General features: G+C 40.9%; 1 protein-coding gene across 1 annotated transcript in view; it reads right to left on the reverse strand.

The window, feature by feature from the left end:
• Positions 1-18,148, reverse strand: part of RLF (RLF zinc finger) — a 45,785-nt gene that overhangs the window by 13,182 nt on the left and 14,455 nt on the right. The window contains exons 4-5 of the mRNA XM_014881276.2: positions 12,643-12,775; positions 3,095-3,297 (exon numbers count right to left, since the gene is read on the reverse strand). Of these exons, the coding sequence (XP_014736762.2) occupies positions 3,095-3,297; positions 12,643-12,775 (336 nt within the window). The remainder of the gene's footprint in view (positions 1-3,094; positions 3,298-12,642; positions 12,776-18,148) is intronic.

An 18,148-nucleotide genomic window follows, 5' to 3' on the forward strand; every position in this document is an offset into this window, starting at 1 on the left:
AAAATTGGTTTCAAGTTCCATTTATCTCAAACTTGGTCAATGATAATTCATCTCATTTCAGATCTTAGGGTTTTTGCTTTTTCTTTGTGAGATTTTTGTGCTGTGAAATTGTGAGTTTGGGTTTTTTTAATACTTAAGACAAAGTCGAAATGCACATCTTGAAATCATCCAACAATATCCAGCCAGTCACTTAAGTGACAAACCAGACACTTACTGAAGTGTCTTTACTAAACCTGAAACGCTGACAACCATTGCACTGTTATAAACCCCAGCAGAATAAACACTCACTGCAAGTTAGGAGACTACAGAATGAACACTGCTAAGGTATTTTAAATTAGAATTATTAAAAAATGATGCCATCCTCCCACATTCTATTAACAAGTATGCCAGTTTACACCTCGAAGTTATTCCAAAGAACATACAACCATGTAAGATTTAACTTGTCTTTGTTTTCCATGTTACTTTATTTTGAAGAAGTTGTAACATTACAGTGACACTTTATTTTTTAATGTCATCATAAAAATTTCCTACCACTAACCTAGCTTCTACCATTCTTTAGTAGGACACCATGCTGACACTCTTTATTTGGAGAGGGCCTCCAAAAGATGACTGCTTGTTTCACAACTGATTTTTGTATGAATTGGATAAGGAGCATTTGCTTAAATTGACTCCCTGAAGAGCTTTACATGCTGACTTTGGATCAGTCTTTCCCAAAGGAATTCCAAATTAAACAAAACCTACTTGGACAATATGAGATGGCAATGTGAAGCTCCTCTGTGTCCCAGCAAACATTCACACTGACATTTGGCAGAGATGACCAGTTATTATTAAAACATTCAATATAGCTTTAATTTTAACTGGTTGTTGCATTTCAAAATCCTTTTTAATTGTTAAAAGTGGCTGGCACTAGTGTCTCACAGAGAAAATTGTCTTAAATCAGAGAACATTTGGGGCTTCGTGCTTTTGCAGTAGTTAATTACCGTGTAGGAGAACTGTTTTAATTAGCACTTTAATCAGCTCAATAAATTGGCAAATTCAAGGCAAACATTGGAAGCCTGACAGTGACCCTTAATTCTCCTTTCCACATCACACAGAGCAGCAGTGAACAAACAACTCTAGAATCATATTTCATTACATGTGTGCCTCAGAATGAATTCAAGGTCCCAGGAGTAAGAGAAATGCAAGGGACAGCTTTACACACAGAGTGTATGACACACACAGAGTTACACAGAGACATAACAGACATGTGTTTACACACCCCAGGGAAGTATGCACATGCAGACACATATATACACTTGTGTGTGTATAAATATATATATATATATATGCTAGTGCTTATAAATGTACATAAAAGTAGTTTAATTTGTAGAAGCTCAGCAATTTAACTTCCACACCTGACTTAGCCAGCCCAATCACATCCAATTCCTGGAAAGGGATGATCACACATTGTCTGATCTTCCAAAATAAATTCTTTTTATTCAATCCTCCCCAGGATATCTTCATTCCTATTCAAGCTTTCTGTAATATTTACTTTCTTAGCCAAGCCCTCCTCTACCTACCCCATCCTACTCTAAACTTCAAATTTCACTTAACTCTTATTCCTTTTATTAGTTTATTCCCTCTTCTCCCTGGTGGGGTTTCAGTTATTGCCACCTATCATTCCCCAACAGCTGCCATTCTTTGAACTCTTAGTTTTTCACCTTTCTCCATCCATTTTTCCCACTTCTCATCAGACTGGACAACTTTCTTAAAACAAAGGTGTAAATGAAAGTGTTTTAGAAGTCTCAGACTTCAGCAATTCTGTAACAGTGCCAATGATGCCACACCTGTGACAAAGCATGCAAAGAAACATGCCATGCAAATCTTCATACTGCCAGTTATTAAAGTTACCTTTCTGGCACTGGAACACCACTGACTTTATACCTTCACAGTTTTGGCCACAGGTCCAGTTAAGTCAATAAACTGTACTGCTTTAAGACACTGCTTTGATGCTTTGTGGCTTTGTTTCACCATCTTTGTTTTACCATAAAAAGTTTAATTAACCAATTAACTCGATTCAATTCATCAATCTGTGTTCCAACTCTTATACTTGACTGGCAAGAGAAAACTGTTCTGTGTATCAAGGTAAAACAGCTACAGCTACACTTCACAACCCTCAGATTAAACTGAAAAGGGAACAGAATTTAATGTGATTTCTCCACCATTCCTCAGCAGCAGCCATCCAGTCAGAGAACTGTAACCCACCCATCAGCTCCAAAGCTTCCAATGCACAGATCATGTCTGCAGTGAGCTGTTAAACACATTCTCTGCCCCTACAGCACACTAAGGGGAGTCTGGCTCAAAGTGCAGACTGAAGAGACACCTATACAAATATTTATTTTTCACAGTATTTTTAAAGAAAAAGTTTTAAAAATAGTTTATATGTACATGATCACTCTGCCACTCATGCAGGAAATGCAGACATGAGAGTTATTTTTTTTAGGATCTCAAGCTTCCCCCAGTTTCACTGAGGCTTACTCACAATGTCCAAGTGTCACATTTAAAACTATACCAGATGCATACAAGTGACACTGATCCCATAACAGGTATGTGACTTCAAGAGGCAGAGGCAAGGGTCAGTTGTGTTCCAGCAGTTATGTGTGAACACAAATCATTGCTATGATTGTTACTGGAACAGGAACACTGCTAAAAACCAGTTTAGAGTTCAGGAAGAACAACTCCAAAGTGTGTTTTGTTTGTTCAGCGATTTTTTTTTTCTTAAAACTTTTCTTAGGTCAGAATGACTATATGAAAAGTAACTCCTCTGGTACCAGTGTCTGAGTCAGAAAAGACAGCTTTCTGATTATATCTTGCTTATTATTGGAACTGAAGTTATAATTCTTAAGCTTTCAAATACATCTAATAAAGCATACATGCAGGCATACTTATCCACAGAAGCAGTTCATACAAATCCATTGCAGTCTGCAATAGATTATTCCTCTTTTGGAACTCTGCTGCAACAGTTTCACTCTTCAACTTCAGTTCATAGTATTACAGAAATAAATTCTAAAATGCTTCACAAATATTTATTTAAAAGGGACTATAGGTTACTAACCTCCTTAATGGAGTCTTCATTAGGCAGCATTGAACATACACATGTGATGTAGGCTTGGCGAAAAGATGAAACATTTGCAATTTCTGGAGAATCTGCACACAATTTTGACAAGGAAGTGGCTTGGGGGATGCAGTTTGACTTCATCAAATGTTTTATTCGCATCTGCAGAAAGGAAGGCCCTTCTCGTGTAATCAATTTATTAGCTAGGAAAAGAAAAAATCCTTTGAGAATAGACCAATTTACAGATGACACTTCAATGAAATTGTCTCACTGCATTCACACCTCTTAACAAATCTGTGGATGGACAGCGTTCTTAGGAAATTCTAGGCATAATTACAAGTGACAGCAATGGACTTCTCCCAATCTCTGCAGGAAGAGAATGCTGGGCTACAGAAAACAGATCCCCACACACACGCCACCCCCAGCCATGTCCCCCAAAGCCAGCACCATTAAGCTGTATGCCACAGCAAAGGACACTGATCACACCAGGCAGATACCAGCAGTTTCACTGAAATCACCTTACAACTGTAGCTTTGTATTCCAAAAATCAAAAGATATTTCAATCCATTCATTACATGCTTTTCAACTGGAAAGATTTTCACTTAAGCTGCTAAAAACCCCATGTAATGCCAAAATATGCAAAATGAAATGGAGGGTGAAAAGATTATCTTTGTGGGACTTCTGAAGAATTGTGAGACACGTTAGGATTATGCTCTTAAACAAATAGATACTACTAATCATTATGAGACTTGATGAATTAATTCAGTGGTAAAAATGCCACTTCAGATTGTTTTTGCAAATAGCAAGTAAAATTTATTTATTTGGATTAAATACCTCACAGATTTAGTTTCATTCTCTTCCCAGGTGTTTATCACAGAAACAGAATTCAGTTGGAAGGGATCTGCAAGTCCTGCTCCTCAAAGGACTACCTCAAATTAAACTGCATGACTAAGAGCATTGGCCAAATGCTCCCTGAACTCTGGTGGCTTTGGTGTTGTGATCACTTTTCTGGGGAGCTTGTTCTAAATTCCAGCCACTCTTGGGGTGAAGAATATTTTCCTAATGTGTGACCCTGACACAGCCTCATCCCCTGTGCTCCTGTCCTGCTGCTGGTCACCAGAGACAGGGGATCAGCACCACCTGCTCAGGGCCTTCCTGAGGAGGTGCAGACTGTGATGGGCTCACCCTGCAGCATTCCCTTCTCCAGGCTCAACACCAGCCAAGCGACCTCAGCTGCTCCTCACAAGGAGGAGCCTCGAGGCTCCACCTTGGTCACAATCCAATAGTCTGATGTCCTTTGTGCATTGAAGCACCCAAAACTGCTCAACCCAAAACAGGACTCAAGGTGAAGCCACTTCAGCACAGACAAGATCTGGACAGTCACCTCCCCCTTGACTGCCTGGGGATGTTGTGCCTGATGCACCCCAGGACACAGCTGGCCCCTCTGGCTGCCAGGACACACTGCTTACTCATATTCAAGTTGCCATCGACCCAAATCCTCCAGATCTCTTTCCACAGGGCTCTTCTCCATCTCCTGATTTGTCCATGTAACCAGGATTACTGTGTCCCAGGTGGAGAATTCATGACTGACTCTTGTTAAAGTTCATATGGTCAGTGACTGCCCAGCTCTCTGGTCTATCTGAATCTCTCTATAAGGCCTCTGCTCTCTGATCACAGATCCTAACACAGCATCATCAGCAAATTCACTTCATGTACATTCAACTTCTGCACCAACATAATTTATGAAGACATTAAAGAAACCCCACCACTGACTGCTCACCAGCCTGGCATAATCTCATTTACTGTAGCTCTTTGCACCTATCAGCTCACTTCTCACCCAACCTACCATGGACTTATCAAGCTGTGTTCTGGACATTTAATCCAGAGATGCTGTGACAGACAGCATCAAAAGCTTTGATAAAGTACATGTACTTTGCCTTGGCTGATTGTGGTGGTTTGACCCTGGCCAAACACCAGGCATTCACAAAAGTTGCTCACTCTCACTCCCCTGCTACACCTGGGCAGAGGAGAGAAAAATTTAATGAAAGCTTCATGAGTTAAGGACTGTGAGAAAACACTCCAAGGGTAAAACGAGCTTAACTTAGAGGTACAAAATGAGTTTATTACTAATAAAATCAGAGGAGGATAATAAGAAGTAAAATAAGCCCTTAAAAATACCTTCTCTTCCCCCAACCCCTCCCTTCTTCCCACTGACAGCACTTTTGGTCAGTTCATCACCCAAGGTTCTTTTTATGCTGCTCAGGGAGAGGAATCCTTCCCTTGTGAGGCTGTGGGGTCCCTCCCACAGGAGACAGCTCTCCATTAACCTCTCCAGCGTGGGTCCAATCTCAAGACCAGCAGTCCTGCCAAAACGGCTGCAATGTGAGTCCCTCCCATGAGCAAACAGTGCTCCCAAAACTGCTGCACCATGGCTCACTGCTCCACAGGGTGCACTCCTCCAAGGACAGGCTGCTCCAACCTGGAAACAGAAACCCACTGGATCACAGCCTCCACCAGGCATCCACCTGCTCTGGCATGGGCACCTCCCCATGGATCTCTGCATCCCCCACGGATCCCCACGGGATGTGGGTGGATCTCTGCATCCTCCATGGATCCCATGGACTGTGGGTGGATCCCTGCATCCCCCACGGATCCCCCTGGCTGCAGGGGCACAGCTGCTTCCCCACAGCCTGCAGAGGAATCTCAGCTCTTGCACCTGGAGCACCTCCTCCTCCTCCTTCTCCACTTGGTGTTTCCATGCTGTTTCCCTCACATGTTCTCACCTCCTCCTCTTCTCTAGCAGGAATTCAAACTGCCCCCACTTAACATCTTAAATATGTTTTCACAGGGGTGTTACCATCATCTTTAGCTGGCCCAGCCTTGGCCAGCAGCCTGTCCATCTTCAGAGCCATCAGGGACTGGCTCTGCTGGACACGTTAGAAGCTTCCTGCAGCTTCTCATAGAAGTCACCTCCACGGCCCCCCCAGTACCAAAAACCAGGCTGAGCAAAACCAACAGGATGAAATCATATGCTTCAAAATAGCTGTGATGCTATTTCCAGCTTAACATAAACGTCTACACAAAGCCTTGAGACGAGTCTCTGATGATCTGTACATCATTCAAAAGACTCTTGTGGATTAAGAGAGATGGTTCAATACATTGTTATACTACATGTAGCAATGCATATGAACCAAGGAACAAACTGGCTGATGAACTGTAGAAGAAATCATGGAAATGCATGAGACATTCTGATAAAACACATACTAGAATGGTGTTCTGCAGTAACTGTAGTCAATCAGCTACCTCTGGTGCCTGCAAGACACTCTGGATAAATCAAAAAAGAATGCTTGTATCAGACTAACAGCTTAAGAAAATATTTCTATTCAATGGCTCTTCCACTATATTAGCATTTTATTATTACTATACAAGATGGGTTGTTAAGAAATCAATGGTATATACATTTCTAACAGAGAGTATTGCACATAAAAAGGAAGTTTTCATGCTTTCTGCACTTAACATATTGCCCAAACAACAGTGTGTTCTAGCAGACATTACACTAGCTGGCAGAAAACTCACAATGTGCACCTGAACAGAAAACTCATTTCAGGTGCCAGGTACATACCACGTGCCTGTAGTGAAACTTCCTTGTATTCTGCAGGAGTCAGCTTAGTGGTCCTTTAGAGAATCATTTTAAGATGGAAGTCTATGGCAATGATTTCTGTTTCTCATAGAAAAAAAAACTCTGAGCATGAAACTCTTGACCCAGCTGACACTTCACATTAAAGGAACTTCAATGGATAAAGTAAAAAGAACTGCCTGACCAAGAGGCAGCCTGCAGTAAGATCTGCAGTTGCTAGGAAACAAGCCTCTTCTGTTCCTTAAAAATTGCATCTGTATGACACTGTGCTTGAATACTTATCGAGGAAAGCTAACAGTGCTTCAAGATGGATATTTGATGTAAGAGACTGCTACCACAACATGAAGGCCAGCAGATCACTGTTGAGGGAAAATGCCCAGAAAGCTGACTTATCCCAGCAGCTGGAACTGCTATTCCTGGGCCTAGCAGGAATGGGGTTTAGTGCCCACAAGCAATTCAAAGCAATTCTCTAAGTCCCTATTTCTGCACCTCTTGGCTCAGCGAACACTTTTTTCAGGTCCATAAGAGGAATAAAAGGCATACTAGGAAAAAAATACTCTTTTTACCTCCTCTAAGAACCATTTAGATTCCTCTTGTTTACACAGCTAGACATGCACTTGGGACAACTGCTTAAATTAAGTTTTACTAATGTGTCAGAGCCAGCTAGTCAAGACAAGGCAAGTATTTTAAGACTACCTGCAGCCAGCCAAATTAAACACTTTCAGTTTAACAGTTACATTTTTATCTTGCAGCACAAATGAGAGAAACTCTGACGGAGGTGGATGCTCTGCCAGTATGCACAAGAGGGTCTCAACCTGCTGCAGTCTTTGGGAGCAGCCAGCAAGCACAGGCTCCCCAAGGGGGGCAGGTCTGGGCCCTCGGGCCAATTCTTTCACACCTAAGGGAGTGCTTAGTGAGCTTTGCAAAGGAGGTAAACGACAAACTGAGCTCCTCTGTCATGCAGATTTAAGTGATGATGGTAGGAGCAAAATTCAGAAATGAGTCACTAGTCAGACATCTAGCTTAGCTCTTAGCTTTACTTATCAGTGGAAAGTTTCCTCTTTTCCTGAAAAAGGAACAAAACATGAGGAATAGACAGAAAAACGAGAAGAGTTGTTTTCCCTCAGAGAACCTAATTTTGTACATTTCCATACATGTCCATGAACAGACTTTGCTCCTTCTCTTTCTAGATCTCCTGCTGTTATGTGTTCTGTCACAGTGTTCTATCAAACATCTCAAGACTAAAACAGCTTGCTATAAAAATCAGCGCATACACCCTGCAATCCTTCCCTCTTCCAAATCCTTTAGCCAAAAGCTGGTGCAGTTTCAAACTCTACACATATCTTAAGAGCTCTCTTGAGCCAGCACCAAAAGGTAAGGATAAGAGATTCCTCTCTCACCCAAAACACTTGCAGTGAAAGACAATTTAAGTTACACCACAATATTGTGAATACAGCCTTTCTAAATCATTGTGATAAACATTTCAGAGAAACATTTTGGTGAGCATGCCTGCTGAAAGTCCCTGGGGAACAGGACAACAGGACAAGGTGCTGAAGTGCAGTAAAATATGTTAAATACACACAATGGCACTGAGCTCTGTACATCACACAGTAGCAGTGTGTTGGATTCCTATCCCAGCTGTCCTATAAACCAGCTCTCATCAAGACACACATACCAAATTGTTGGCATTCATCTGCTGCACTCAGCAACAAGCTCACCCCAACCTCCTTGGATCGGGAATGTTTGTTAAGACAAAAGTGGAGGGGGAGGTCTTGGAGTCAGTAATAAAGCTGTGCCTGAGGCACAGAACATGGGATGTCACAACTGTTGAACAGCATCAATTACGGTCCCATCAGAATGCTGGTACTGTTCAGTCACCTAAAAGGTCTAAGCCGAAATGATTTTTCTTGTTTAAGAGCCCTTTCCTCAAGCAAATATTAATGCCCAAACAACCATCCTCACCAGCTGACAGTAAAAATTAGGAATTACCAACCTAGCACACAGCAGTGCAATTTATTAACAGCCATAGGAAGCAGCAGATAGAACCCAAGCTGCTAAGAAAATTCTGCTGGAACAACTTTGGCAAACCATATTTATATTTTATATCAGTTCCTTTTCCAGGACAGTGCATTAAAAAACAAAATAAAATTAAAAACTCTAAACAAGAAAGGCAAGAACCTGACACACCATCAGGATTGTTCACTCAAGTAGGCATCTGATGATCATTATCATGAACTACCAGTTCATAAAACACAATGTCAGCTAGGCACACTGAGCTGCTCTCACATCTGGCTTACAGTGGCTCACAGCAGTAAAAACTAAGAATGCTTTTCAGGTACTCATCACAAAAACCCAAAAAGCATGAAACACAAACTGTTCAAAGAAACTAAGCTTTACATGACTAAAAGAGACACTTTGTGAAGCTGCTGTTGTACTGAGGGATAAAATGGCAGTCTGACTAAGGCAACTGAAAATCCATTGCACTGAAACTCCTTGTGCAGCCTCTACTCCCAAGCCTAAAGCAGAACTGCCATCCCCTCTGGGACCTGCAGCAAACACATTTTGATTCCTCCTGTTTCTATCAACTGGAGCACAGAACATCATACAGATCAAAGGAGTGACACAAGTGAAAGAAGGAAAACAAACCTCAACTCATCAGTGACTTATGATCTATTATAGAAATTAGTATTTACTTGATCTGACTCTGAAGGTAACAAATGATTAAGTCTGAAGGTAACAAATGATTAAGTTAATTTAGTAGACATCTAGAGATGGTTGCTTAATACCAACTCCAACCATGTCCTACACAAGGCCCAGACACTAATTCCAGCTGCTCATTTTCTGCAAACAAAATAAAATGATAGCAGCATTTGACTCTCTAGCACAGAGAGAAGATAGGACTGAACAAAGAAAAGGAAGTACAACAAAACCAAGATTTTATTAATCATAACATATAATATCATACAGCTTCATGGATCAGTTTGTATGTCAGCAGTAACTTCACATTTGCCTGATGATATCAGGAAGATAAACCAGTTACATTAGCAGCACAATCTAGGAGTCAAATTATTTCCTATGCCATAATGGCAAAGAGAGAAGGATTTCTTTAAGCTTTTATTTTGCCTTGTACCAGAGCATAAGGTAACAAGTCTGGCACATAAATCTTGCCTTCTGAGGAAAAAAGCAAACTTTACATATGGCCTCAATATACTTTGAATCATACAATACTTTGAGGCAGAAGGGACCCATAAGAATTATCAGTCCAGCTTCCTGCTCTTCACAAGACTCATTCTCTTCTCTTGCATCACTTGAGAGTTCTATGACTCACAATATGCATTATTTTGACTTTTTTGAGATGTTATTGGATAGCTAGCAGCAGCTACGAAGACTGAATTTTATGCCCTTTCTTGTCTTTCAAAGCCTTATGTTTTCTCCTGTAACTCCCTGCAAATCTTCAATACTTCTTTACTATACTCTTTAGTCTTCCAAAATGCTAACAAAACCAAAAAACACCAAATAAAACCCCTTCCATCCCGTTATGTAATGGCACTGAATTATTTAACTACTGAATAATTACTTTACAGTATTTATAGCTGTCTTTCTACTGTCTGTTACCACACTGAGCTCTGCTACTGTTGACTGTTCTGTGCACTGTTAGCTAAAAACACTCATCCAATAATCTAAACTATCCTGCTTTTGGTGCTAAGAGGACACTTTCAGACAGCTCAGAAAGATCATCTAGCTATGTCTAAGCAGCTATGCTGCATGCCCACAGGCCACAAGGGTGACACTTTTCTCAGTTTATCTGCTCTTTGATACCCTGAAAGCAAGCAAAAAACAAATCAAGGTTTCAAACAAGACACGTGGTAGAAGCAGCATTTTAGACAGATATTCAATTTCTCAGAAGTACCCTTTACTTAAAATGTCTAACACTTTACTTGAGAAATGTGCTTTTGCCAGATTTGTTCAATACAGGATTCCTGAGCCACACTCAGACTGCTTAGGTGTGCCTGTGGACTATTCCAGACTACCTAAAAATGCACCTGTGCAGCAGAGCTCCAATGAATGTCACAGAATCTCAGAATTAACTACATTGGAAAAGACCTTTGAAATCATAAGTCCAACCTATGACCTAACACCTCCTCATCAATGCAAGCAAGGCACTGAGTGTCACATGCAGTCTGTTTGTACACACCTGCAGGGACAGTGACTCCACCACCTCCCTGGGCAGCCCATCCCAGTGTCCAATACTCTTGGAGTGAAGAATTTTTTCCCAATGTCCAGCCTACACTTCCCCTGACACAGCTCAGGACTGTGGCCTCTTGGCCTGTCACTGCTGCCCGGGAGAAGAGACCAATGCCCACCTGACTGCAGCTCCTTTCAGGCAGCTGGAGAGTGACAAGGCCCCTCCCTCCACAGCCTCCTTTTCTGCAGGTGACACAGCCCCAGCTCCCTCAGCCACTCCTCCTTCACCAGCCTCGCTGCCCTTCTCTGGACATGCCCGAACATCACAAGGTCCCTCCTGAACTGAGGGGACACAACCGGACACAGCACTCGAGGTGCAGCCCAGCCACTGCTGAGCACAGAGACAGAGTCACTGCCCTGCTCGTGCCATCGGAGCCATCGGGAGCCATTGGCCATCGTGGCCACCAGGGCACAGTGCTGCCTCATGCCCAGCCTGCTGTCACTCGGCCCCCCCAGGCCCCTTCCTGCCTGGCCACTGTCCCCAGCCTGTAACACTGCAGGGGATTGTTGTGGCCAAAGTGTCCGAGTTTGTCAGAGAGTGTTTTTGAATATAATCACTTTCTTTTATAAACTTTTGGTATTGGTATTGTTGCTGTCACTTATCTCATTGCTCTTATTTCAACTCAGCCTTTGTCTCCTCTCACAGAGGGGGTGGGGGCACAATGTTTCCAGCTGAGTTTAACCACAACAGTTCAAATGTTTCTGCCATGCTATTAATACCTGACATGAAGGCTAGTGAAGACTGCAGTCCAACTTGGCTGCTCTTTTTTTAGCACAAAGAACAACATATTGTCTCAATAACCAAAACATGTTTCTATTTAATTATTAAAAATACTGACATAGTGCAACTCAAAGAGAGGCTACCCAAAGCCAGAAGAAAGGATTCTGCTATGGAAGAAAACATAAAATACATTTTTGTTCTCCTTTAACTTTTAAGACTTTGTTTTAAGCTCTTCTTCTCTTCTGTATTATTTTTTACTTTAGACTACCAGAGGTAAACTGCAGTCTAGTGCACTGTTAATTAAACAGATAAAATATGTACAAGTACTTAATGGTACCACTAACGGGAAAAAAATTCAGGTAAAGGAAGAATTTAATAGAAGACACTAGAAACACTATATTACATAAAAGTGACACCTTTTTTTTTTAAGTGACTCCTTTTCCTCACCTCTCAGCAGCTTCTGATTCAAGATCTTATTTCCACAGTCTAAATACAAAGGGCCTCCCTTTGTGCTAATAACACTCCACACTTCCTTTCCACATGAATCTTTTATGCCTCTGAAAAGTACAGAACACTCAACTCCTCCCTGTGAGGAGTTCAGGAAAACATTTAAAAGCACAGAGTTATGAGAAAAAAAAACACCTCGGGAAGAAAAATTTCTGTACTTTTATGATGGAAAAAGAAATAATTATTTTTAAAATTGGAGTTTCAAAATATTCAAACTGATGGATAGTCCAGTCCAAGCAGAGATGCACTGGTTGTACAATTGGACACATTATTCAAAATGCCAGTGAGACAGTTTCATAATAAATATTATTTAGCAACATATGAATACTACTGCACAATACAATTTAAAATTCTGTCTTCAAATCACTGCTTACCCACCAAAACTGCCCCAAGTAATTTCTGAACAACCACACATCATCTCTAAAAACACACTCTTACCTTCCTCAGTTTCTACAGGTTGCTGGGATAGAATTTTAAGAAGAACTGGATTTTTCCATACCCCTTCCCTTGTGATATCCACCAATATTTGGAGGTTGTTATTCCCAAATTCCAGTAAAGCATCATGTGAATCCTATAAAATGTAAAAAAAAGTCATTAAAAGTCTTAGCTAAAAATTAAGCCAATGTAATTCTACATTATCTATCCTAATATTTCACTATATTCTAATACTTTCACACTATTCCTCTCAGTCATTACTGCTTTGACAAGTTTGCATTGGGATTTTAACAGTCCAATGTCCTTTCAGTTCTCTAATCCTATCACAAAACTTTCCAATTTCAGACTACTGAGTTGACCAAAATGGCTTAAATCAAAAATTGTAACTCTTCTGCAATTTTTATGGTTCTCCATATACATATGTATATATATAAAAAAATATAACAGGAACTGTATAAAAGACAAAGGATGATTTTGTATCAAAGTACATAATGCTATTGAAATACTCAGAAGAAAGACTAAATAGTATTTTGTTAATCATTTTGAAAACTAAGTGTTAACACTAACGATGAGCCAGTCAATTCACTTTGAGAATCATGAAAGCCATCAGTCACTAGTTGAAGAATACATGGGAGATTCCATGATTAAGATGAAAACATCCTTCTACTGGAAATGAAAATGCAATTTTCTTAGAAACTAATCTATGGCCAGTGCATTTACTCTAAGATCCAGAGATTTCTGATCCTGTGAAGCCTCACCCAGAGACTCTCCACAATCAGGCCTCCAGCTGAAGCTCACCCACAAAACCTCTACACATAACACATTGCTCAGGGTGATCAGGGCCCTACTGCTTTGAATTCTGGAAATCTGAGGAGTCAAGGAGGAATTAAAAAAAGACATTACACATAGGAAGAATCTAGAGTCTAACACAGAAAAGAAAGCAACTTGAAAGAAATTCCAGGCATTTCATGACCCTAGTACAAAAACAAATGTAGGGTGACTTGAACTGAAAGAATTAAAATATCACATTTCAGAATTTCCTAATGCTGACAAATAAAGCCAACTAACTGTAAGCAATTTGTGGCTACACCTTCAGTAAAAATGCTTCTCACAGCAGATCTTAAGATCAATACATGGCAATGCCCCCTAGTTCTGGTGAGCTGAGTTTCAAGCTGTTTGTATTTTTAACACAACCTTTAATCTCCTTTTATCTCAACCTTTAGATATACTGGAATCAATTCTATGTTCTGAATTATCAGAATTAAGTGGAGCTAGTGCTATGACCACTAAAATATGAGAGAAACCAAAGAATTTTGTATCATGGGCTATCAAAAGGCACCAATGAACTGCTTTCCACAGTGCATCACACAGGACGTGCTTAAGTCTATGAGCTACCTTCCAAAACCAAGGCAATCTGCTATGAAAATGACCATGATTTTCCCACTAACCATTCACAGTAAAGGGCATCTTTGCATTTAATGATTAGATGTATTTTATGACTTGAAGATACACCAAGAGTAAGAAACCCTGGGGAACTACAGGCCAGTCAACACAGCCTGACCCCAGAAAGAACATGGGACAAATTCTCCTGGAAGCTACATCCAGTAATCTGACTACCTTCTGTGGTAACAAGCTGCAGATGACATGAGTCATACTTGGCAAGGCTTCTGACAATCTCCCATAGTATCTCGAAAACCAAATGGTTAAAATAAGGAAAGTGGACAGAATACAGGTAAAAAAAACCAGCTCAATAGCCAGACTTAAAAGGCTTGTGACAAACTGTACAGAACCCAGCTGGCAGCTGTGTCCCAGTAGCACTTCTCAGGGCCAACAGTGAGCTGGTATTTTTAACACGTTTATTTTCTGAATAATGGGACAAAGCACATTCATTATCTGCCATCCCACAGCTCACAGAGAACCAGGAGAGCAGCTGACACTGCTGGGCAGGCAGCCATTAGGACATTCAACAGGCTGCAGAACATCACTGACAGGGACTCAGTGAAGCACAGCACAGGCAGATGAAAGTGCTGCACAACCCCAAGCATCAGAGCAGGCTGGTGACAGCTGGCTAAGTTCCAGTTTGGCACCACAGGCCTCTAGGCTCTGTAATTTAAGAGCAGTGAGCTCTTACTGCACACAAGGCTAGCTATGCTGAACAGTCTCAAACAGAGCATAACCAAGAGATTCCTGAAGTGTTTATTCCCGTTTGGAACTTCTGGAATTCCACTGCAGTACAACACCTAGTCTGCAACCACCCTGCACAATTCATTTGCCATAGTGATGCACATCCAGCAAAGACCACCACCTGCAGAAGAGAAGGTGAAAAGGAAAATCTCAGAGCTGTCTTTATCTTCACTATATTACCAGAAGGTAGAGCTGTCTGGTGAGGGAGTCATGTGAAAGGAAATTCTCTAAGTGTGTGTGCCAGAAGTGTTTTTATATATAAAACATTCTCATTTTCAAAGGACTAATGAAAGTTTGTGCATTTTCCATTTCTTAAAGATAACATTTGGTGGGGCAGGACCCTAAGGAACCTGATTTAAGAAAGCCCTCTTACTCTGAGTGAAGAGCTGGAACTGAGCTTTCTTCCAGCAAACTCATGACTCTGCCACAACAGAAACCTTCAGAGAGCTGCAGATTCAACACATTGAAATTTCAAACTATGTCAGAAAGCACACTGAAACTGTGTCTGACAGCACACTTTGTAGAAGTCAGTGCTTCTGTGCTACATGAGAATTTTTCTGACTGCAAGAACAAAACCAAACCAACATCAGAGGAGAGCAAAAAAGCACACATTAGGAGTTCTCTCCAAATGCAGAACTATAGTGCAGACTCCCACCTTCTAAGGACTGTAAAATTAAAAGTCTTATAGCTGAATGCAACAACCAAGCACTTTTGATAACTTTAACAATCTCATCTTCCTTAGCAGTACCAAAGATTTTTTGTAGATATTGCCCCAAAGTTAATTTTATTTTTAGATAACTGTTGTAATCATGCTCCAACTGTTAGCTCATAGCAACCTGCTAACCAAAATCATTTAAGACCACTCTACTTCTAAAAATGATTATAAAGGAAGTAAAACTAGTGAGTGAGTTATTGGTAAGACCACCTGAAAATCAGGTGTTGGGATTGGTAGAGGAGTTGGTGCTAATTGGCAGATGCAGAGATAGCCAAGGAGGATGCTTGCAATGACTGATTTCTGGTCTTGAGCCTGAAAAACCACTCACAAGGTTAAAAGTAATTTTGGAGTGTCACAGCTCCAGATGCAAGGGACTTTACATGCTCTTGACCAGAGCTCAAACTGCTCTTGGCTAACAGCACTGGGAGATTGACACACAAAGGTTTCAAGCTGTGTTCAAGCATTTCAGAACATCACTTAAGCAATCCTTAGGCTCACATAGCTGCTCCTCCTCTCAAGTCTTCACAAAACTCACCAGAAAGACCCTCAGGGACAAAGTGGGCTTTTTTTGTTTTGTTTTGTAAAATTAAAGCATGATCAATTCCCCATTTCACACTGAGCTAAATGACATAGAACCAGCCAGGTGAATGACACACAATGCTTAACACAATGCTACTGCCAAAAGATGCTCAAATTGTAGCCTCAGAATAATATACATGGAATTCCCATAGAAAGTAACTGCCAGCTACAGAAACTGGGCTGTGGTTAGGTATTTCATGGATGCAAATTTAGATCAGTTTGTTGTTTTCTAGTGATGTTCTTAAAGCTGTTCTATCTTCAATCATCAATTATCCTCAATCAGCTTGAGGATGGTTAAGAAAGCAGCTACAGATGTGCAGGTAGAAGAGATACTGGATCTTACCTAAAAATCAACAGAAGCCCATTTTAACAATCACTGCTTAAGGCCTTTCCCAGCTCTACATGTCACACAGCATTGAGCCTTTTCAAACCAACAGAGCCCCCACAAGGCATTCTCTTCCCTCACACTCACGTTAGAGCATTAACCCCTCTCAGTCCCAAGTGTAGATCAGGTCAAAGACTAACTCCAAAACACCATCAGCATTTAAGAGCCCATGCATTCAAACTTCACCTGGAAGACTGAACTGGATGAGCTTCACTGAGCTCTCTGAAGGCATTCAGCACAGATGTTGTGACCTAGAAAGGGGTGAAACTACCAATCAAAGCACTGAGGAGCTACAAACAGCCTCAGAAACAGCCAGAGCAGCCACTTATCTGCCAGCACTACTGGAATGACATGGCTGACAAAAAAAAGATTTAAAAAATCATACAACCTGAACACAGGTGACATACTGAGGTACCACTGTCCCTCAGATTATGACATTCAATGATCCAGACATCCAATGTAAACAATGCTTTCCCAATAGCAACTGTTCCCTAATCTGAGGGCTTCAGGATGCAGTACAGAGCCAGCAGAGCCCAGTCCACTTTTGGGGGTCAATCACATTTCAGCACCTCTGTATTAAAGGCTGAAAGGACCCAAGAAGGTGACAAAGAAAGGGCTTTTGATACAAGCAAACTGATTTGCTGAGTCAGTACAGTGTTTCAGATTCAGGGTATTAATACCAAAATATCAAATATAAAATTCACCAGCATATGCAGCATAAGTAATTAACTACTGTAAGTACACTCCCCTTCCACTACAGTGCTTAGCTGAACCATAATGGACCTGTTGAAAAATATAAAGCTAATATTAGTGGGAATATATGCAAAAATCTACTATGAATACATCAAAAGTCTTTGAAGAAACTAAATGCAGCATTTATGTACAGAGATGTCATTAATTAGGAGAACACCATAAACAGGTTCTAAAGAGCAGGACATAAAACATTTCATTATAGATGAAGTCAGGAAAGAACAACACAGTAAGAACTATGGACAAAGTTCAAAAGAAAAGACAAGCCTTGAAAGAGTTTACTGAAGATGTCAGGATTTTTCAGTCCTGGCAGTTTAGAGTGACACAGCTCCACAAAAGCTTTTGTCTTAGGCTCACCCTCAACTCACAGGTTTTCTAAATAAAGCATTGATGCTCTTGGAGCCCTGTTCCACAGCCCATATTCAATACCCAGACCCAGAACAACACATCTCTACTCCCACTAAAGATGTCTTTGAATAATAAATGGTTTTACCTCCTTCACCTGACTAGATTCTATTGATCCACACAGTACCTCTCCATTGAGCTCCTCCCCCAGATTAACAGAGTTTGTATCAAAAGCCCTGTTATAACTCTGCCCCAATCCTTTCACTCATATTTTACAGCATTTCCCCACTTGTGTCTGCATCTTTTTGTTTGCTGCCACTGAATAAATTCATGCTGAGACTCCTGCCATACAATCTCACATCTTGTTTGCATTTTGCCCAAGCTGCCTCTGGTCTGTCTTAGGGATGAGGAAAACTGGACTCATAGGTGACTGCAGGACATAACTGCTGTTATTTAGGATACCAGAACAAAAAGGTTCAGATACCAAATAAAGATTTTGACAGCATTTTGTATATAAGCTGGACATCAGTGACACTCCACCTTCAGGTCTA

This window comes from Sturnus vulgaris, chromosome 24 (genome assembly GCF_052056855.1).
Source record: "Sturnus vulgaris isolate bStuVul1 chromosome 24, bStuVul1.hap1, whole genome shotgun sequence".
Classification (NCBI taxonomy): domain Eukaryota; kingdom Metazoa; phylum Chordata; class Aves; order Passeriformes; family Sturnidae; genus Sturnus; species Sturnus vulgaris.